At 64.1% G+C, this 16095-nt stretch overlaps 2 protein-coding genes across 7 annotated transcripts in view; one reads left to right on the top strand and one right to left on the bottom strand.

Annotated features, from left to right (window-relative positions):
* Positions 1–16095, top strand: part of IFT140 (intraflagellar transport 140) — a 54158-nt gene that overhangs the window by 26821 nt on the left and 11242 nt on the right. For all 6 annotated transcript variants that reach the window (XM_043915851.1, XM_043915853.1, XM_043915850.1 and 3 more), the window contains one exon: positions 757–956. In XM_043915851.1, the coding sequence (XP_043771786.1) occupies positions 757–956 (200 nt within the window). The remainder of the gene's footprint in view (positions 1–756; positions 957–16095) is intronic.
* TMEM204 (transmembrane protein 204) lies at positions 2503–15729 on the bottom strand. The gene is made up of 4 exons (XM_043915857.1): positions 15669–15729; positions 13975–14693; positions 10011–10166; positions 2503–3142 (listed from the first exon to the last, which is right to left on the bottom strand). The coding sequence occupies exons 2-4, from the start codon at positions 14252–14254 to the stop codon at positions 2898–2900; spliced, it is 681 nt and encodes a 226-aa protein (XP_043771792.1). The 5' UTR covers positions 14255–14693; positions 15669–15729; the 3' UTR covers positions 2503–2897.

The following is a 16095-nucleotide window of genomic DNA, read 5'->3' as shown; positions in this document are numbered from 1 at the left end:
TGGGCGCGTCTGTGACGGGCGGCAGAGCTTCCAGCCCAGCTGGAACGCTGGCTGAGCCACCTGGTCTCAGCCAGGCGCCCATAGCCCCTGCACCGAGGGGCCTGTGCAGGCCGCAGCCCGTTGCTCTGCCTTGGGCCTTGGGCCTTGGGCCTGGGGTGCCACCTGAGCTGCCCCCCTCCCCCAGCTCTGTGCTTCCTCCCGCTTCACTTCTCCACTTGTGTTTTCACTGTCCTGTCAGCAGAACTGAAGTGTGCGGCTTTTTCTTGGATTTTTTTTCTTTTTTTGGTGTTAGTGTAAGGTGACTTAAAATCAGGCCAGCATGAGCTCTGCGTTTTCCGTGTGAGCAGGTGTCCTGCTTGTAGTCAGAGGCGGGAGTGACCACAGGTCTTCCACCCGCAGTGGTGCTGGCATGGTTTTAACACCTCGTGCACAGGCTCACGGTCGGACATGGCAGGAAGAGCCCTTTCTAGGGAGTTTACAGACGGCTGAGGGGTGGGGGTTTCACGTGTTCATGGCTGTGGAGCCGCTGACGTCACTGCCTCAGCCGCAGGTCCCTGCGTGCCGATGCCTGCATCGCCTGCAGTCTGAAGCTGGAGCCCCGTGCTCTGGTCCCTTCGAGGGCCTGCAGACGTGTGATGCTTTTGCCAAGAGCGTTGGTGAATGTGGGGTCTGTGCAGAGGGTCCCCCAGGGAGAGGCCCAGGGCGCGCACTGGCTTCATGGGGACCCACAGATAAACAGCGCTGTTTGTCATCCAGCCAGGAGAAGCTAATCTGGAGGACCAGCTGGACTCCAGATCCCAGTGCATCCCCCAGGCAGTGGGCAGGAGGCCCCTGCGGGACTTTGTGGGGCTGGAGGACTGCGACAAGCCCACGCGGGACGCCATGCTCAACTTCAGCTTTTTCCTGGCCATCGGAGATATGGATGAGGCCTTCAGGTCCATCAAGCTCATCAAGAGGTGAGGGGCTGCTCGCGCAGGGCGGGGCTGGGGGGTCGGTCACCGTCACTGAGTCTTCTTGGCGTGTGTGGTGTCTCACGGGTTCAAGGAGATGCTGTGGAAACCGGGACGTGAATGGCATCCGGCTGGCCTCATGGTGTTCAGAGCCTCGGGGGCTGAGATTCAGTTGTTTGGATTTATTTTCATGTCTGGACACTTCCTAGTCGAAAATTCTGCAGTCACTAAATATTTATGGCACTTGTCTCTCTGGGGATAATTGCACCACCCAAAAAAGGTTTTGATAGTAAACCCTCAAAATGGCAGACAAAATGCAATTAAAATCGCTCCAAGAGAAGTTATCCATCAAGGGCTGTGTATAAGTGACTTTCTGTTCGTGGGAGAGCTTTTCAAGAGCATCTGACAGTTTAATCACACAGGGTAGAAAAACGTTGAGGGATGGAAGTCAGGTGGAAGGGGAGGACGGGAGTTAAGCGCCCTCCCTCCTGTCTGCAGAGACGGGTCTGTAACCGGGTCGGACCCTGGTCATTGTGGCCTAGAGCAGAGGGGCTTTTCCCCACGCCCACCGGATGGGCAAGAGGCCCTTGGTCGGGGAGTACAGAGTGGCTGGCGGCACTTGCCGTTTGATAGAAGCTCCACCAGAGACCATATGTGACCAATGGGCCCCTGCAGTGTGTGTTGTCGTGTGCGGAATGCTGCTGAGGCCGGACCCTGAGCTGCTGGGGAGGAGGGCGGCCCTGCGTGGCCCCCAAGTGTACCCCCACCCCAAGCTGTGTTGACGTACTCTGTCAGGCTAGACGTGCTTTGAGGCTGTCCTCCCCTGCTTTGGGTTTACCTAAAGCAACAGCGTGACCCAATCCCTCACTCTGACTAAAGAGATTCCTGGGGCAGCAGGGCCTTTGAGCCCCAGGCTGGTCACCTCTCGTTGGGAAGGGTGCGGCAGCCAAGCTAAACGTTTCTTCGTCTTCTTAGAGGGCGGCCCGTGGGGAGGCAGCAGAGGACTTAGCACAGGTGCCTCCCTGCCCCCACCTGGCTTCCTGGGCTGCAAGATGCCAGCAGCGCTTCCCACCGCCAGGGGGCGCGGCCCCCACGGGCCTCACAGATGTGGGCGGGCAGCCGCTGGCCTGAGGGTGCTGGCTGGTGTGAACCTCTGAGCTGCTGGTGCTCAGCGTGGGGAGTCGGGGCTCCAGCCCAACTGCCGGGTCCGGGGCTGTTGGCACCAGGCTGGGGCTGGGACGGAGGTCTGAAGCCACCAGTAGCGGGGTCCCGGTTGGGTGCGGTGAAGACTCTTCTAGGGGAAAAAGCAAGCCAACCTCTGAATTGTTTGAAGCCAATAGGCATTTCTCTCTTACTTGCCAACTGTGAACATGCTGTCATGCAGCTGCAGCTCAGGGTCCATAGGGACGGGGACTTGTGAGTGGAGGCATGAGTGACCCCCAGCCACGCTGCCCAGGACCTTCTCTGACGGTCAGCCTACAAAACTACAGGACTGGCCCGATTCCTCACCACGTGGCAGTATCGTGGATAAAACACAAGCTTTAAGCCATGGTGAGAGATTGGCATTTTATTTTAACTTAGAAGGATAATCAGGAGTAAATGGACCTCACTTACACAATGCTGTCGTAAAGCCGTGACCGTCTGACTGTGAATTCTGAGTCCCTGGAGGAAGCTCCGTGCAGTTCACAAACTCTCCCCGTGTTCTGTTTTATCAGAGTGGTTACGACCCAGGATGCCCCTCTCAGCAGATGCTGAATAAATTAACGCGGTCTGGGGCAGAGCGCGAGGCCATGCAGGAGCGTGACGTGGGCCGAGGGGGAGGGCGCAGATGCCATGTGGTCAAGCCCCGTGTCCGTGGATAACGTGGTCAATGCGTGTGGTGTGTGTGCTCAAGTGGGGAGCAGCACCCCAATTCCCAGACGGTCCCTGGGTGGAGGGGGGTCACCCTCAGCACGGTGACTCAACATAGTCGTTGTCCAGCCCACGGCGAAAGCGCGCAGTCAGGGAGCGGCTGATGACGATCACGCGGGGGGCCGTGCAGTCCTCCCGCCGGTGCAGGACGTTCCAGATGAGCATGGCGGCAGCCAGGGTGGCCAGTAGGCAGGCGCCGATGTTCAGGTAGCACGACCAGGACAGGCTGGTGTAGGGCCCGATGCGGTAGAACGTCACCAGCCCGATGACCAGGACGAAACCTGTGAACGAAGCCCGGGGTGAGGCAGCTGCTGGAGGGCCCCGCTCCCTACCCCGCTCCCCACCCGTCCTCCTCCAGCCGACCCTGTTCTGTGGGCCAGGAGCCCAGCCCCACCCCGCGCCCCGCCTCGGGGTTGGCTGCGTTCGACGGGGCCTGTGGGTCTGGTGGGACATCTGTCTTGGCCAGGCACAGTCTTGGGGTTCAGGTGGTTCCTGAGACCTGGCAGGTGTCTGGCCTCTGCCACCCCCCACCCGCTGCAGAGGGGACGCCGACACCTGCTTCCTCACCCCGAAAGGCCCAGCAGTGACTCCGCGTGAGGTCCGCCAGGCCTGTAAATGCCTAATTCATTCAAAGTGAAGGGAAACACATGTGTTTTCTACTTTATACCTCGGACCAGCTCAGATTGGTGTGTGACTTAGTTGTATTCCTGTCCTTAAGAGTTTACTTATTCCTAGCATACCGGGCAGGCGGGGGGCCAGGAGCCGGGCCCTGGGTGTCTCCTCTGCCGTCTGAGCAGCTGTAGCTGGTCCTAGAGCATCCCCGCCCTGTCCCGTCCCCTCGTCCCCCTCATCCCTGTCTCTCTTCCAATGATGCCGGGCCCAGCGGGGTGGGTGTCCAGGACTGTGCACAGTACCCTGTGTGGCCTCCCCGCCCTCAGTCAGCCGTTCGTGTCGGCCCGTCATCACTGAGAGACGTGGTTCTGTCTCTCAGGGGCCCCACAGGCCTATCTTTTGGTTCCTACAATAAGAAGACTGGGATTTTACACCCAGGATCTGTGGGCTAAGCCAGCAGGCACTGGCGCTTGAGAGAGTTCAGGTCTGGGTCTGGGCTGGAAGCCCTGGTGACTAGGATGGGGGCAGAGGCAGTGGTCCTGCTGCTCAGGAAGCTGTCTGGAGCCCGCCCCTCCTCCCAGCCCTGGGTCATCAGCCCCCCCGCCGGGCAGCCCTGGCACCCCCTCTGCTGTGCCAACAGGGCTGAGTCTGTTTTTAAGGAACCGAACGTGCCTGATTAGGACAAAGGCCCTCGGGGACCTGGAGTGTCCAGATGGGACTCCCTGCCCCTCCCAGACCGTCTTGGGCCCTGCCCTGGGCCCTGGCCAGGCCGAGCCCACCGAGTCCCTTCGCCCGTCCTCCACCATGACATCCGCACTCTGCTCCTGCCAGTCCCCCCTCTCCGCCTGCTTTCCTCAGTAAACCAGGCCACGCATGACCCAGCGTGGCCTCGGGGCAGAGGGTTGTTGCAGTGATGCCCGCGCCCAGTTCTAATAGCCACATCCTGACTGGGTGCCGGGCGCAGGCTGGGGTTTCCTCAAAGCACAAACGTTATGGTCTCGCTTCTCTGCACCTTCCAGAGAATCTGACTCATACGTCTGTCCTGCCTCGGTCATGTGCTCGGCAGCAGTGACGCTGACCAAGCCCTGTGCTCATTCTCCACGGCACTTGGTGAATCTTGTTACACCCGAAGCTTCTCCATGCCTCCTCCTGTTAAAAGTAACGGATTCTGTTTGTCATGCACACTGGCACTTCTGTACCCACGAGGACAAACGGCCTGCACCCGCTGTCTTGGGTGGCCAGCTTTGCGTTCGTGATGGGAGGGGTTCGGGCCTGTGTTCCGTGAAATAAAAGCAGAAGCATTCTGCGTCCCCTCGATGTCATGGTGTCTGGGCACTTGTTGAGCCTTCTTTCAGCAGGACTCAGAGCACGGGGGATGGGGCAGGGGGGCGAGTCAGCACGCCAGCCATGTCGGGGGGAGGGGGAGCGGGGCGGGGGACAGCATGAGCACCGGGTGCGGCCGGGGGTGCTCCCCCAGCGCGGTGGCTGCAGCACGCCAGCCCCCTCCCTCCACTGTGCTCAGAGCCCATTGCCCCATCCTAGGGACGCTTCATCTGGCTTATACGTGTCACACAGGGATCCATTGGCGGTGTCCCTCCCCGGGGGCGGGCGAAAGCACTGGGCATCCCCACGGCCTCCGGGGCCGCTGGCGGTCTGACGTGGGTGGCTTTGCGTCACTGATGGACAGAGGACCTTGAATTCATAAGTGGAGGCCTGTGAGCCGTGAGACCCCAACCTGGATAGGCCCTGGCAGAGACCAGGGCAGGGCATGCTGATGGGGCGTACACGTGGCCCGGGGACCCGAGACCCCCTCCCAGGACACGCCTGAATAAGACTCTGCTTGTCACAGGTCGCAGGAAACACAACTGTGACCCAAGTCAGCAGCGTCTGGAACGCGGTCATCAGACACAGCGCTGGGGTGCGGGCCGCAGGCGCCCAGCGCCAGTGCTCGGTTCAGACGGGCTCAGCTGACGGGCAGCAACCACCGACGGGCCGGGGCAGTGAACACAGGCTTCCCGGTGTCACGCGTGCGTTGTCAGCGCCACATGCGTGTCTCCTGAGCCCTCTCTATGTAAGGTTCACAGGAGGGCATTTAGAAGGTTCTGGAAGTACAGCTGACCTTTCCTGCTTCCACTAACGGGTGCTTCCTGGAGCGCGTCACGGCTCTGGGGACGTGACTCCCCACGGCTGCACGGTGGCCCTGCGAGGCCATAGAGGACACGTGTCATCCCCGCTCGCGCCTCCCGGCCTCGGGGCCTGAGCAGGCCTCGCGCCCCCCTCGCCGCGCACACTGCCCTCCCCCACTTTCCTGGTGCTGCGTCCTGTGTCCACCTGCCGGGGGCAGGCTGCCTCCGGTCCTCCTGTCCTGGCCCCTCAGTGCACAGCTGGGCATCACCACCCCTTGATCCAGGCCCCCCTCCCAAGGTGCGACGCCCACCACGTGGGCATTTAGGACAAAGGGCTGGGCCTCTGATACCGGGACCCTGGGAGCCTCCAGCGCTGAGAGCGCGCTGATGAGCACGTCCTCTGTTTTGGAGGGAAACAGGACAGGCAGTTACTCTGTTGAGATTTTACTCCGTTTATCACTTCCTCTGCAAGTATACTGAAGGTGTTCTTATGTTAGCAGATGAAAGCAGCGTGAACTGACGCGTGAACAGACAGCTCTGCACACACAGCTGTGAGTGGCAGGGGCCAGGCGAGCACAGCCTCTTGGAGGGATGTTTGTCAGTGACCAGAGCAGGCCGAGCCCTGCCTCTTTAGCGCTTTGTCTTGGGCAGAGTTCTCTGCCACCCTCAGTGAGCTGTGCGGGTGGGTTTCCAGCAGGACCGCGCTCATCCTCGTCCGCCCTCGGCCAGCAGAGGCGGTGTGGCTGAGCAGACTTGGTCGCCACGGGGCCCACGATGCGCCACGTGTGGGCAGTGGAAAGCCACGGGGACACTTAGAGGTGGCAGCTACTGCGCTGGCCACATGCACATCCTCCTGAAAGCAAACTGGCCGTTTACTTTGATGAGGTTCTGAAGCCAGGCCGTCGTCTCTCTCAGCCCCGGTTGAGGGCCTCTTGCTCCTGAGCATCTCCAGAGCCTTTTCCATGATGTCAGTGAAGCGATCCTAAGGGGAGAGGTGCAGTAGACCCACGTGGAGTTGATTCCGTCCTCACAAGCTTATGTTCCAAAGCAAACAGCCCCTTCCTGTGGGCCGGCGGCCGGGCAGCGTGGCTCAGACGCCCTCTCCTCTCTTCCTTCCTGCCGGCTTCCTCGGGCTCTGCCGGCTGTCACAAGCCGTCCTCTGGAGTGGCCGTCCAGCCTGCTCGGGGGCGCGAATAGAAACCGTGGGGCTGAGCCCTGAGCTCACACAGCGCCTGCCACAGGTCTAGGGCAGCACCAGCCGGGGCCCTGATGTGGGGCCCTGAGGCTCAGCCGCGGGTGGGCTTCCAGCGCCATGAGCAGCAGAGGGTGTGGACAAGTGCCGCCCCCTCCCACCCCTGGCAACCAGGGGGAGTCCGGGAAAGGACACGGCCACGGGAGCAGCAGGGGCAGGAGACAGGAAAGTGAGCCGCTGGCCCAAGCCAGGCGCTTGACTGGACAGCACAGAAAGGGGCCGTCGGCGTGAGCAGGTCTCCTCCGGCTCAGAGGCCAGGACAGCCACCACGCGTCACCCAGCTGAGCTTTGGGGACAGTAAAGTCAGCCTCCAAAGCGGCCCCTTAGCATGTCGCTAAGTTTTTCAACAAAAAAATCTCAGGATTTGCAGAAGTGGAGAAGAGGCCAGCAGACATGAAGCCCACACGGTCTACGTAAATGCTGCTCTCGACCCCTGCGGGGTCTGAGGGGCTGGTGTCCGAGGAGGGGCCGGCCGAGCGGCATTGGCAGACGGCTGCCATGTGGTGCCTGCTCCCCCCTGCCCCGTGCAGGGCGCTTTCATGGGGTGTTCAGCTCACGTGTGGGGTGGACTAAGGGACGGCAAGGAGTTTTTTCAACTTTAGGGTAAATGAAAATCACACTTGGAAGATTCTGCAAAGAAATTGCCTGAGTGCAGTAGAGCTTACTAGGTGAAATCGCTGACGGTCGCTCTGTCTCCCGCGGTCCTCCCTGGCATTTGAGACAGGGTCTCTTGGACTTGCAGCCCTGACTGAGGGGGGGCGGGGGCTGCCCTTTGACACAGCTGGGCCGGGCATCCCGTGCCCCGGGGACCAGTGCCCAGAGCAGCTGTGGGATCACCGAGAAAGCCGCAGGCTGCCCTCCTGCCTCCTCCCACTGGGGTGTTGCTCTCTGGCTGGTCCTCGTGCTCCCACCTCCCAGGGAGCCTTGCTCCCCCCTTCCACGAGCACCTTCTCTCCCCCTCCCACCCTCTGGCCCCACAGTGGGGACTCAAGGTTCCCTTGCATAACAGGTACCAGCAGGCATTTCCCCCTCCTGGGACAGGATATCCTGGCGCCCTTCAGTCTCTCCCTGACTGTTTAAAACAGACCAGAGCACAGGAAAAAACCTAACTCTAAAATTAGCCGCGTGATAGAAGAAAGGCCCAGCGCTGCGCTCTCTACTGTTTGTCAATGAAACAGTCTAAACAGGGCCAAGTGCATTTCCTCTCTGGGCACAGCAGCCCCGTGGGGGGTGACCGGTCGGACGCGGGGCGGGGGCGGGGAGCGGGCCTGCGGAGGCAGGGGGACGGATCGCGGAAGGGCTGCAGGTGCCCTGCGGGCTTCTGGCTTTTTCCATCGGCCTCTGCCGGCCTGACGGGTTTGGGCAGAGCCCGGTCCTGCCTCCCAGAGGCGATGCTGGCCTGGGGATGCCCAGGTTGGAGGGCGCACCCCCTGCGCCCGTTGCTGCAGGACAGTGTGGTTTCAGTTAATGGGGGAGGGCTCCCCCGCTTTGATTTTTTTTGTGTGTTACTTGGAAACAGTACAGTTTTGTTCTGAAACAAGAGTTTGCAGGAAGTAAGATGTCAGGTTTAACACCAAACCCACAATAGATTTTCCAGTGATTTCAAATAAGTGTGTCGGAGACGTGTCTTCTGAGGTGCGGCGTCACGCTCGGTCCTCCTCCAGGGAAGAGTCCCTTTCTGAGTCAAGAGCTGTTACTGTTATTCCTTTAACGCCACTCGAATATCTCTCTTTAATCCAGCTTTCCCACTTCCTTCCTGAAGGGATGGAATTCCAGATGACCCCTCGTGAGGGAGGGGGGCTCTCAGCGAGGCACAGACCCACAGCCCCGAGCTCAGCAGAGGCGGCCCGTGGAACGGTCCTGGAGGAGGGAGGGGGCGGCGGGCCCCGGCCCCAGAGTCGCCCCAGGCAGGGTGGGCGTCACCGCTGTGGCTTCACCCCATTCACGGTGACCGCAGGGGCGGACGCAGCCCTGTTCTCCCGACACCTACTGTGCGCCCTCCCCGGCCTCGCGGTGCCCTGGGCTGCCCGGCCCCAGGGAAGTGACTGGCTGAGGGCCGCACCGCCCTGTGAATAGGGCCCGTTTCTGGGTCCCACCCGGCACTTCCCAGCATGAGTGCTGCCAGCTGTCAGCCGCATTCTGGAAACTGCGCTTCTCCAGGAAGTGGGGGGGCCCGGGATCCATCGTCCCCTGTGATTCACTCGCACTTCCTGCCCCCTCCCCGGGGCTGGGCTGCAGCCTCACCACTGGGCGCTGCTTCTCCCCCGGGCCGGATGCCTGGCTGCCCCCCTCGCCCCCAGTCCTGTCAGCCCCCACCTGCCCTTCCCCATGGGCAGCAGGAACCTGAAAGCCAGGATCCCATGATGATTAAACCTGGGCCGGCAAGACAGGCGGGGGGTGGGGGGGAACCCAGCACAGATGCGCCCCCACCCCACCCCTACTCCCGGGGCACACGGGTGGGTGGCTTCGGGGATTCCTGGCCACTGCACAGCCTCCCTGGCCAGGCCCATTCATCACCCATGGGGCCACTGCTCTTGTCCTCGGAAGCCGGCAGTGGCCAGGCCCTGCCCCACCCGCATCACCCCCAGCGCGAGGCGGCTTCTGGACTGTTCGCTGAGGGCCTGCGGCCTCGCCCCTCTCCCCAGCATCGCCCCCACCACGCTCATCTGCTCCCAGCCGAGCCCCAGGCAACCACAGCTATAACCCGAGCCCAACCCTAAGCCTGTAGATCGCCAGCTGGGAACCACATGCATGCCCGGAACTCCTATCTGCTGACTGTTAGCCAGGAAGGCTGCAGGGCTTAGAAGGGCGCCCACTTCTGTCCACGTGCCCACGTGCCCACAGCAGGCTGCGGCAGCCTCTCAGGAGGAGGATGAGCCCAGGCTGCCTGCCACCCGGGCTGCCGCGGGGCAAAGAAACAGCAGGTGCCAGAGACTTCGAAAAGCCAAACGGGTCACCAAGTGTCGAGTGTGGTCACCTCGCCGTAGACGGCGGGAAGGGCTGGGAGGCCTCAGGCAAAGAGACACAAACCCCTCGGGTTGCCCCGCAGCGCCCTCCCCCCCACCATGTGTATTTCTGTCTGGCTGCTGCCCACAGTGACGAGTGGGGGCCGCCGTGACTAAAAGCCGCAGCCGACCTGCCACCCCGCCGGGTACTTACTCGCCAACTGGAACGCGGCAGCCATGGCCTCCTCCCAGCACTGGGCGTCGGGCGACAGGAGGGGCAGGCCGGTCAGCCCCAGCACGAAGGTGAGCTGGCCAGCTGCCAGCGCCGCCGTGGCGACCAGGTTGCAGGCTCGCATCATGTCGAACTGCACTGCGGGGCGGGAGGGAGGGGGCGGCGGTCAGCACGGCCGGCACCGGCCGGGCTGCTCAAGCCTGGCTCCCTGCCCACCTGGGGCTCCTCCCTCCGCCTCCCCGAATCTCACCACCCCTCCCCAGCCCCCACCCACCTGCATCCCGGACCCTGGGCCCTGAACAAGACGCCTGGGACGTGCATGGGGGGCAGCCTGGTGCTCGGACCACAGAGGTGGGGGCTGGGTGGTGTCATCCAGAGGCCCGTCGGGGGGGATACCGTCCTGCCCGCATGCTGGATGGCAGGGCCCTCAGCTGTGAAGTCCGCCCCTTCCCCGTGGCCCTTCCAGAGTGTAAAAGCCCCCTGCCCCAGGGCCTCGGGTGCAGCACGCTGTGGGCGGGCGGCGTTCTCCATTAGTGTGTGTGGTCAGCTGTGCCGCTTCCACCAGAGGATCACTCCTTCTGCTCGGGGGCCTTAGGCGGCTCGCCCCCGGCCCCTCTCCTGCCGTGCAGAGCTCGAGGGGTCTCGCCCTTCCCAGGTCCCAGCCTGTGCCATGCGGCTGCTCGGGGCTGTGGGCACCCTGGGCTCTGCACGGGTGAGCGGGTGGACTGGTGCCCAGCACCAAGGGCCCAGGAGCACTCCCAGACAGGTGGATGGACGGATGGACAGATGGCTCCTCTGCCTGACACCCCCACCTCACTGTCCTGGGCTCTGTAGTCATCAGAGTGACCACAGGACGTGGCTGCGGTCTCTGGGAACCCTGACCTTTAAAGGGAGAAGCCAGAGAGCTCAGGGCAGGCCCCAGGAGTCCGACGTCCCCACACGGGCTCAGGCCCCTGGCCTCCCCACACTGGGCGGCAGGGCAGCGGGTCTCGTGATCTGCAGGAACCCTCCTGACTGCTTGCAAGGGCTTCCGGGGTCCCCTGACCCCATGTGGGAGCGGGAGGCCACACGGGTCCCCCGTCAGCATGGGGCTCGGCCACTCGCAGGCTTTTCCGTGGAGGCTGCTCATCGCACTCTTCCTGCCTTTTCACCTGGACTTGCTTTACAACCACGTTTACCCTTCAAACAACTTTATCCTACGGGAAGGCCCTGCTACTCTAAGAGATCACGAGTTTGGAGGCAGAGGTGGAGACGAGGGCTGCTGAGGGTGATGGATGCTCAGAGCACAAGTGTGGGGCCCACCTGAGCTCAGGAAAGTCCTTCTGGTCCCCGGGGCTCAGCCTCGCAGGCAGACTGGCCAGCCGTGCCGGGAGCGTCCACACTGTGGGGTGCGGGTCCCGGCGCAGTGAGGCCCTGAGCCCCACCTCCTGGCTCGAGCAGGGCCTCCCCAAGTCAGCGGGGGCTGGGGGATCTGAGGCACGGACTCACCTCTCAGCCTCGCCCCTCCCCAGCCACCCAGGTGGACGTGTCCCACCAGTGCCCCCAAGCCCAGGTGCCCAGGCGTTTGGCGGGTCTTCATGCTTGCTGGGCATGCAGCCTGGGCAGTGGCTCTGGGTTTGGAGGAGCCGTGAAGGCGAAGCTCGAGACTGGACATCCGTTTATTCATGTTCCCCCCTGGTTCAGGGAAAGGACAGGATTGTGTCCGGGCCTGACAGAGTGTCCGACACACGGACAGATGGAAAGTGGCAGAGAGAACAGGGGTCGGAAAGCAAGACCGATTCCCCCCCGCGCCCCCGCCTGATCAGTATCGAAAGTCAGGGCTGCAGCGCGTGCTCAGCCAGCGGCGTGGGGCGTGGGCCCTGTGCTCTGCGACGGGACCAAACATGACGGGGGGTGGCTGGGGGGCCTGACCCAGAGCTCGGGACACCCTAACCGGAGCTTGCCCCCTCGGGGGTGGCAGAGTTGGCCCCACGTGCCTAGCAGCTCTGGCTGGGCTCCGCAGGCAATGCCAGGACGCGGGCACAGAGCCGGCGGGAGGGTGGCTGCTGTCCCCGAAGGCTGCCCTGGGCACCTGCATGGGGTCTGGGACCTCCAGGTCGGCCTGGCTCTGGACGAAGCGGCATGGGGCCCAGGGTGGACGAACAGAGGTGATCTCACGGTCGAGGCCGCCGCCCCGTTCTCCTCCCGTCCCTGGCTCAGCAGGAGGCTGGACCATCGGGCGAAACCTGGGCTGGGGTTTTGCTGGGAGCTGCTGATTGGATTGACAGGGACAGGCCAGAAAAAGACCAGAAGCCCCCTGCCTCTCGCGACCCCCCAGGGCAGCAGTGCTCTGTTGCAGGGAGCTGGTGAGAAGGGTGTCAGCGCCTCTTCCTGGTGGCAGCTCGCGCGTGAGCAGCTGCTCTGACCATCCCCTTCTTTGGGGAAATGTCTGATGCTCGGGGCCTCGTTAAGGGCTGGCTGCTGCAAGTGCTGAGTAAGGGAGTAGGCCATTCTAAGAGCTGTTCAGGGGCTTCTCAGGTGGCGGGCAGGTGGGACAGTGAGTGAGGGCAGGTGAGCAGCCGCTTGGGACTCACGGCAGGGCAGGTGTGGGGCTCCAGAGCAGGCTGCATACTGGCTCAGCAAGGGGGCAGGTGGGGGGTGCCTGGAGCGGGCGCCTGCGTGGTGGTGTTGGGGGCTGTGGCAGGCAGCCGTGAGCCCCGGGAGGCGGGGGAGCCTGAAGGGGAGCACAGGGCCCCTGGGGGTCGGGGAGGCATGGCCTGCACCGGGCCCATGCTGGAGCCCCGGTCACTGGCTCCCACTGCCCCTCACCACAGATGCAGAGCCCCAAGAGGAACCCCCTCCAACCGGCAGGTCCCAGATCCCCACGTTCAGAGGACCTGCCAGCGTCTCACAGAACCCTGGTCTGAGAGCTCACGGGACAGGCAGACTCCTCCAGGCTCTGCCTGCGTTAAGGGAGGCTCTGGCCTCTGCTTACGAAGGGCAGGGGGCTGGCCGCTCCCCATGAGACGCCCCCCAGTTGTGCAGTGAGGGCTCTACTTGCAGAGACGGGGAGGCGTCCCCTCAGGGGCTCGCTGGGACCCTGCGCCTCCTGCAGCCTCTGTCTCTGCCTGCCAAGTGGAGACAACGGCCCCCAGCCAGCTCCCAAGGGGGCCCAAGGGGGCCCAGTCCTGGGGGCCCAGCTGGCTGGGGGCAGTCGTGCCTGTGCCGGCAGAAGCCCCGCTGGAGGCCGCGTTCTCCTGGGAGGAGAGCTACCTTCAGAAAGGGAAGGAGGTCTGTGCGTCGGGGACTGTCCACAGCTGTCATGGGCTGTCGCCAGCCCGGGTGGCGGCCTTTCACGTCGGCCGCTGTGACCCCGCGTCTGCATGCTCAGTGTCAGGCGTCTTCATGTGCCTGGACCTTCCCTCGCAAATGTTCAAACCCAACCCTGCTTTCAAGGTGAAGTTCCCTTCCAGACCCCGTGCTGGACGTGACCAACCAGATGGGGCCGCTGGAGGCAGTGGGGCAGCCCGAGCCCTGGGCTCCTCCCCGCCTCCCCCGCAGGCCTCAGTCTGCCCATCTCTGCTGGGCCGCCACCTCCAGCCAGCTCCCCCAAGAGTCCCCCTCAGTGCTGCCCACAGCCCTGAGGACCCTGACGACTGTGGAGCGAGGTCCAAACCCAGCCGCGTGCTTTAAGCGCCTTGTTTATTTCACTCCTTAGCAATCTTTATTGTCCACCATGAAAAACGCGTTTTCCTTGCTTCAGTTACTGTATCCGTCCCCTAGCTACGCATAACGGCAGAGAAAAGCGCCCTCCTGCACAGGAAGAATTCTGTCCCAAAGGGACCAGGGCAGGTGGGCGTGGAGCCTGGGGCGCACCCGGGTCCCCAAGCGCGCCTCTCCCCTCAGCTGCACGCCCCGCGCCCATGGATGGCCACTCTAAAGGAGGCGGTGAGACAAGCCGACTTACGTTTGACAGTGCCTCGCGACTCCTGGAAGCCGGCCGCCTCAGAGCCCCAGCCTAGGGCCTCGCAGTCACGCGCATCGGCCGGCCCCGGCCTGGCCCCCGGACCGGGCGCCCCCCGGGGCCGCTCCGCCAGCCAGCAGGCCCGCCAGAGCCCCACGCTGCGCCTCCGGCCGTCCTCCAGCGTCTGGTACACCCAGTTGGGAGTGAAGGCCGCCGCATTGTTGAGGACGAGAGAGACCAGGGCCACCAGCACGGCCGTGGCCACCACTTTGCGGACAGTCATCGCGGCCACGGTGCTGGCTCGCGTTGTGGGGGAGTCCCAGCCGCGGTCGGTCAGCGTGTCAGCGGGGCCGGCTAGAGGACGTCCCCGCTCATGCTCGGTGGCGGCGGGAAGGCCTGGGTGGCAGGTGCGGGGGCGCCCGCCTCGCGGGCCCCTTACCCGGCCTCCTGCACCTGGAGCAGCGCCAGGCCTGCGCCGAGGCCAGGGCCTCCCATCCCGGGGGGCACGCAGGGGTAGCAGCGAGAGCCCCGAGTCCTGAGTGCGCCGTCTTCCTGGGGGGCGGAGGCCGCGGCACGCAGAAACCCGCAGGCAGGCGAGGCTGGAGGGCGCGGGGCCGGCCGCTCTAGGGACCAGTGCGGGGCGGGCGCAGAGCGGGGCAACGGGAAGCAGCGGGCGGTGGGTCTGAGCCCCTGCCGGCGCCTCTGCCGCGGAGCAGCTGGGCCTGGAGAGCAGACGGCAGAGGAGGCGCGTGCGTGTGTGAGTGTGCCTCGCGCCTGCGTCTTCCCCGTCTCTCAGCAGAGAGGAAATGGTTGTTTTTGAGGCTGTTTTTGGAGAGCCAGAGGGCGTAGCCAACTGCAACAAATAGCGGCCAGACGCCCACAGGATGTGTTTCCTGATGGGAAAGGCAGGGGCCTCTTCGGGAGGCCTCCGCGGCCCTCCCCCGCACCCCACCTTCCCTGGGAGCGACGTGCACTGCCCGCCGCCCTCGGGCCCACTGTCTGTCTGGCCCCAGCGGGTGGTGTGGGTGGGGGCCGGCCGTCCACTCCGGGGGACGGGGCGTCCCCCCTTCCCCCGCCTTCAGCCGCTCCCCCCGCACATGGATACTGTCCGCACACGGTGCGCAGCACAGACGGGCCGGTGTGCTGGGGGCCCGGGACTCCCCTACCTCCCAGCTGAGACCCTCACCCACACTCAGAGACCGCCCCCAGAGCAGGCTGTCGTCCATGTGCAGGAGGGGGTTGTGGGTGAGCTGAGCACCCAGCGAAGCCCGGGTGAGAGCCAGCCGCGTCTGCTGCGGACGCTGACGGGCCCAGCCTGCTGGGCTCTCAGACCCTCACGCAGCCCAGCCTGCCTGTGCTGACTCCCAGCGGGGCCGGGTCAGCCCCCCGAGGCCCCGCCCGCTCTGGGTCGGCCTTGCAGGGGCCGCCAAGTTTACATTCCTGAGAGGCAGGGGCCGTCAGCTCCCAGAGGATTTTTACCTCTTCTGGGTTTTTCCCACCAGGGCTCACAGCAGACACGCTAGCTGAGTTCTCACCACTTCCCTCCTTCGGGGCCAGAGGCGAGGCTGACCCCTGCTCCACCAGCCACACTGTGTCTGGTGGGTGCTAGCGGTCCTTGCACCTTCCTTGCACCCGGCGGAGGGGCGCCCCCCCAAGGGGGCCACGGGCTGGGGTCCCTGCATGCACGGTGCACTTACCTCAGAAGGAGGTTTTCCTGAGAGCTTCTGACAGTAGAGCGTGGCCTTCCCTCCTTACCTACTTAAGTCGTTCTTCCTGAGTCAGTCTTCACGTGGCTGTCTTCCGCTGGACAGCAGCAGTGGTTTCAGGAACGGCAGTCCCGGCTCTGTCTTCCCGGGCTGGGCAGGCCACGGGCCGGGTCACCCACCTGGGCGCCTGTGGGCCAGCAGGCCAGCGCCCTCCCAGCCCCCAGCCTCGGGCGGAGGGGACAGCTGGGACGGGGCCGGTGGCTGGCCTAGGAGCAGACCTGAGTCAGGGGTGACCTCGCCATCTGAGGGGCCCCTCGTCCTTTGATCGCTGCCCCCCGCGAGCCGGGCCCTCAGCCCCCTGAGGCCTCCACGCTCCTGCACGTGGACTCACAGGAGCATAACCTCAGAGCAGGGATGC

The sequence above is a fragment of the Cervus elaphus genome, chromosome 10 (genome assembly GCF_910594005.1).
Source record: "Cervus elaphus chromosome 10, mCerEla1.1, whole genome shotgun sequence".
NCBI classification, from domain to species: Eukaryota; Metazoa; Chordata; class Mammalia; order Artiodactyla; family Cervidae; genus Cervus; species Cervus elaphus.
The sequence above is the reverse complement of the archived record's forward strand: the minus strand, read 5'-3'. Positions and strand labels throughout refer to the sequence as shown.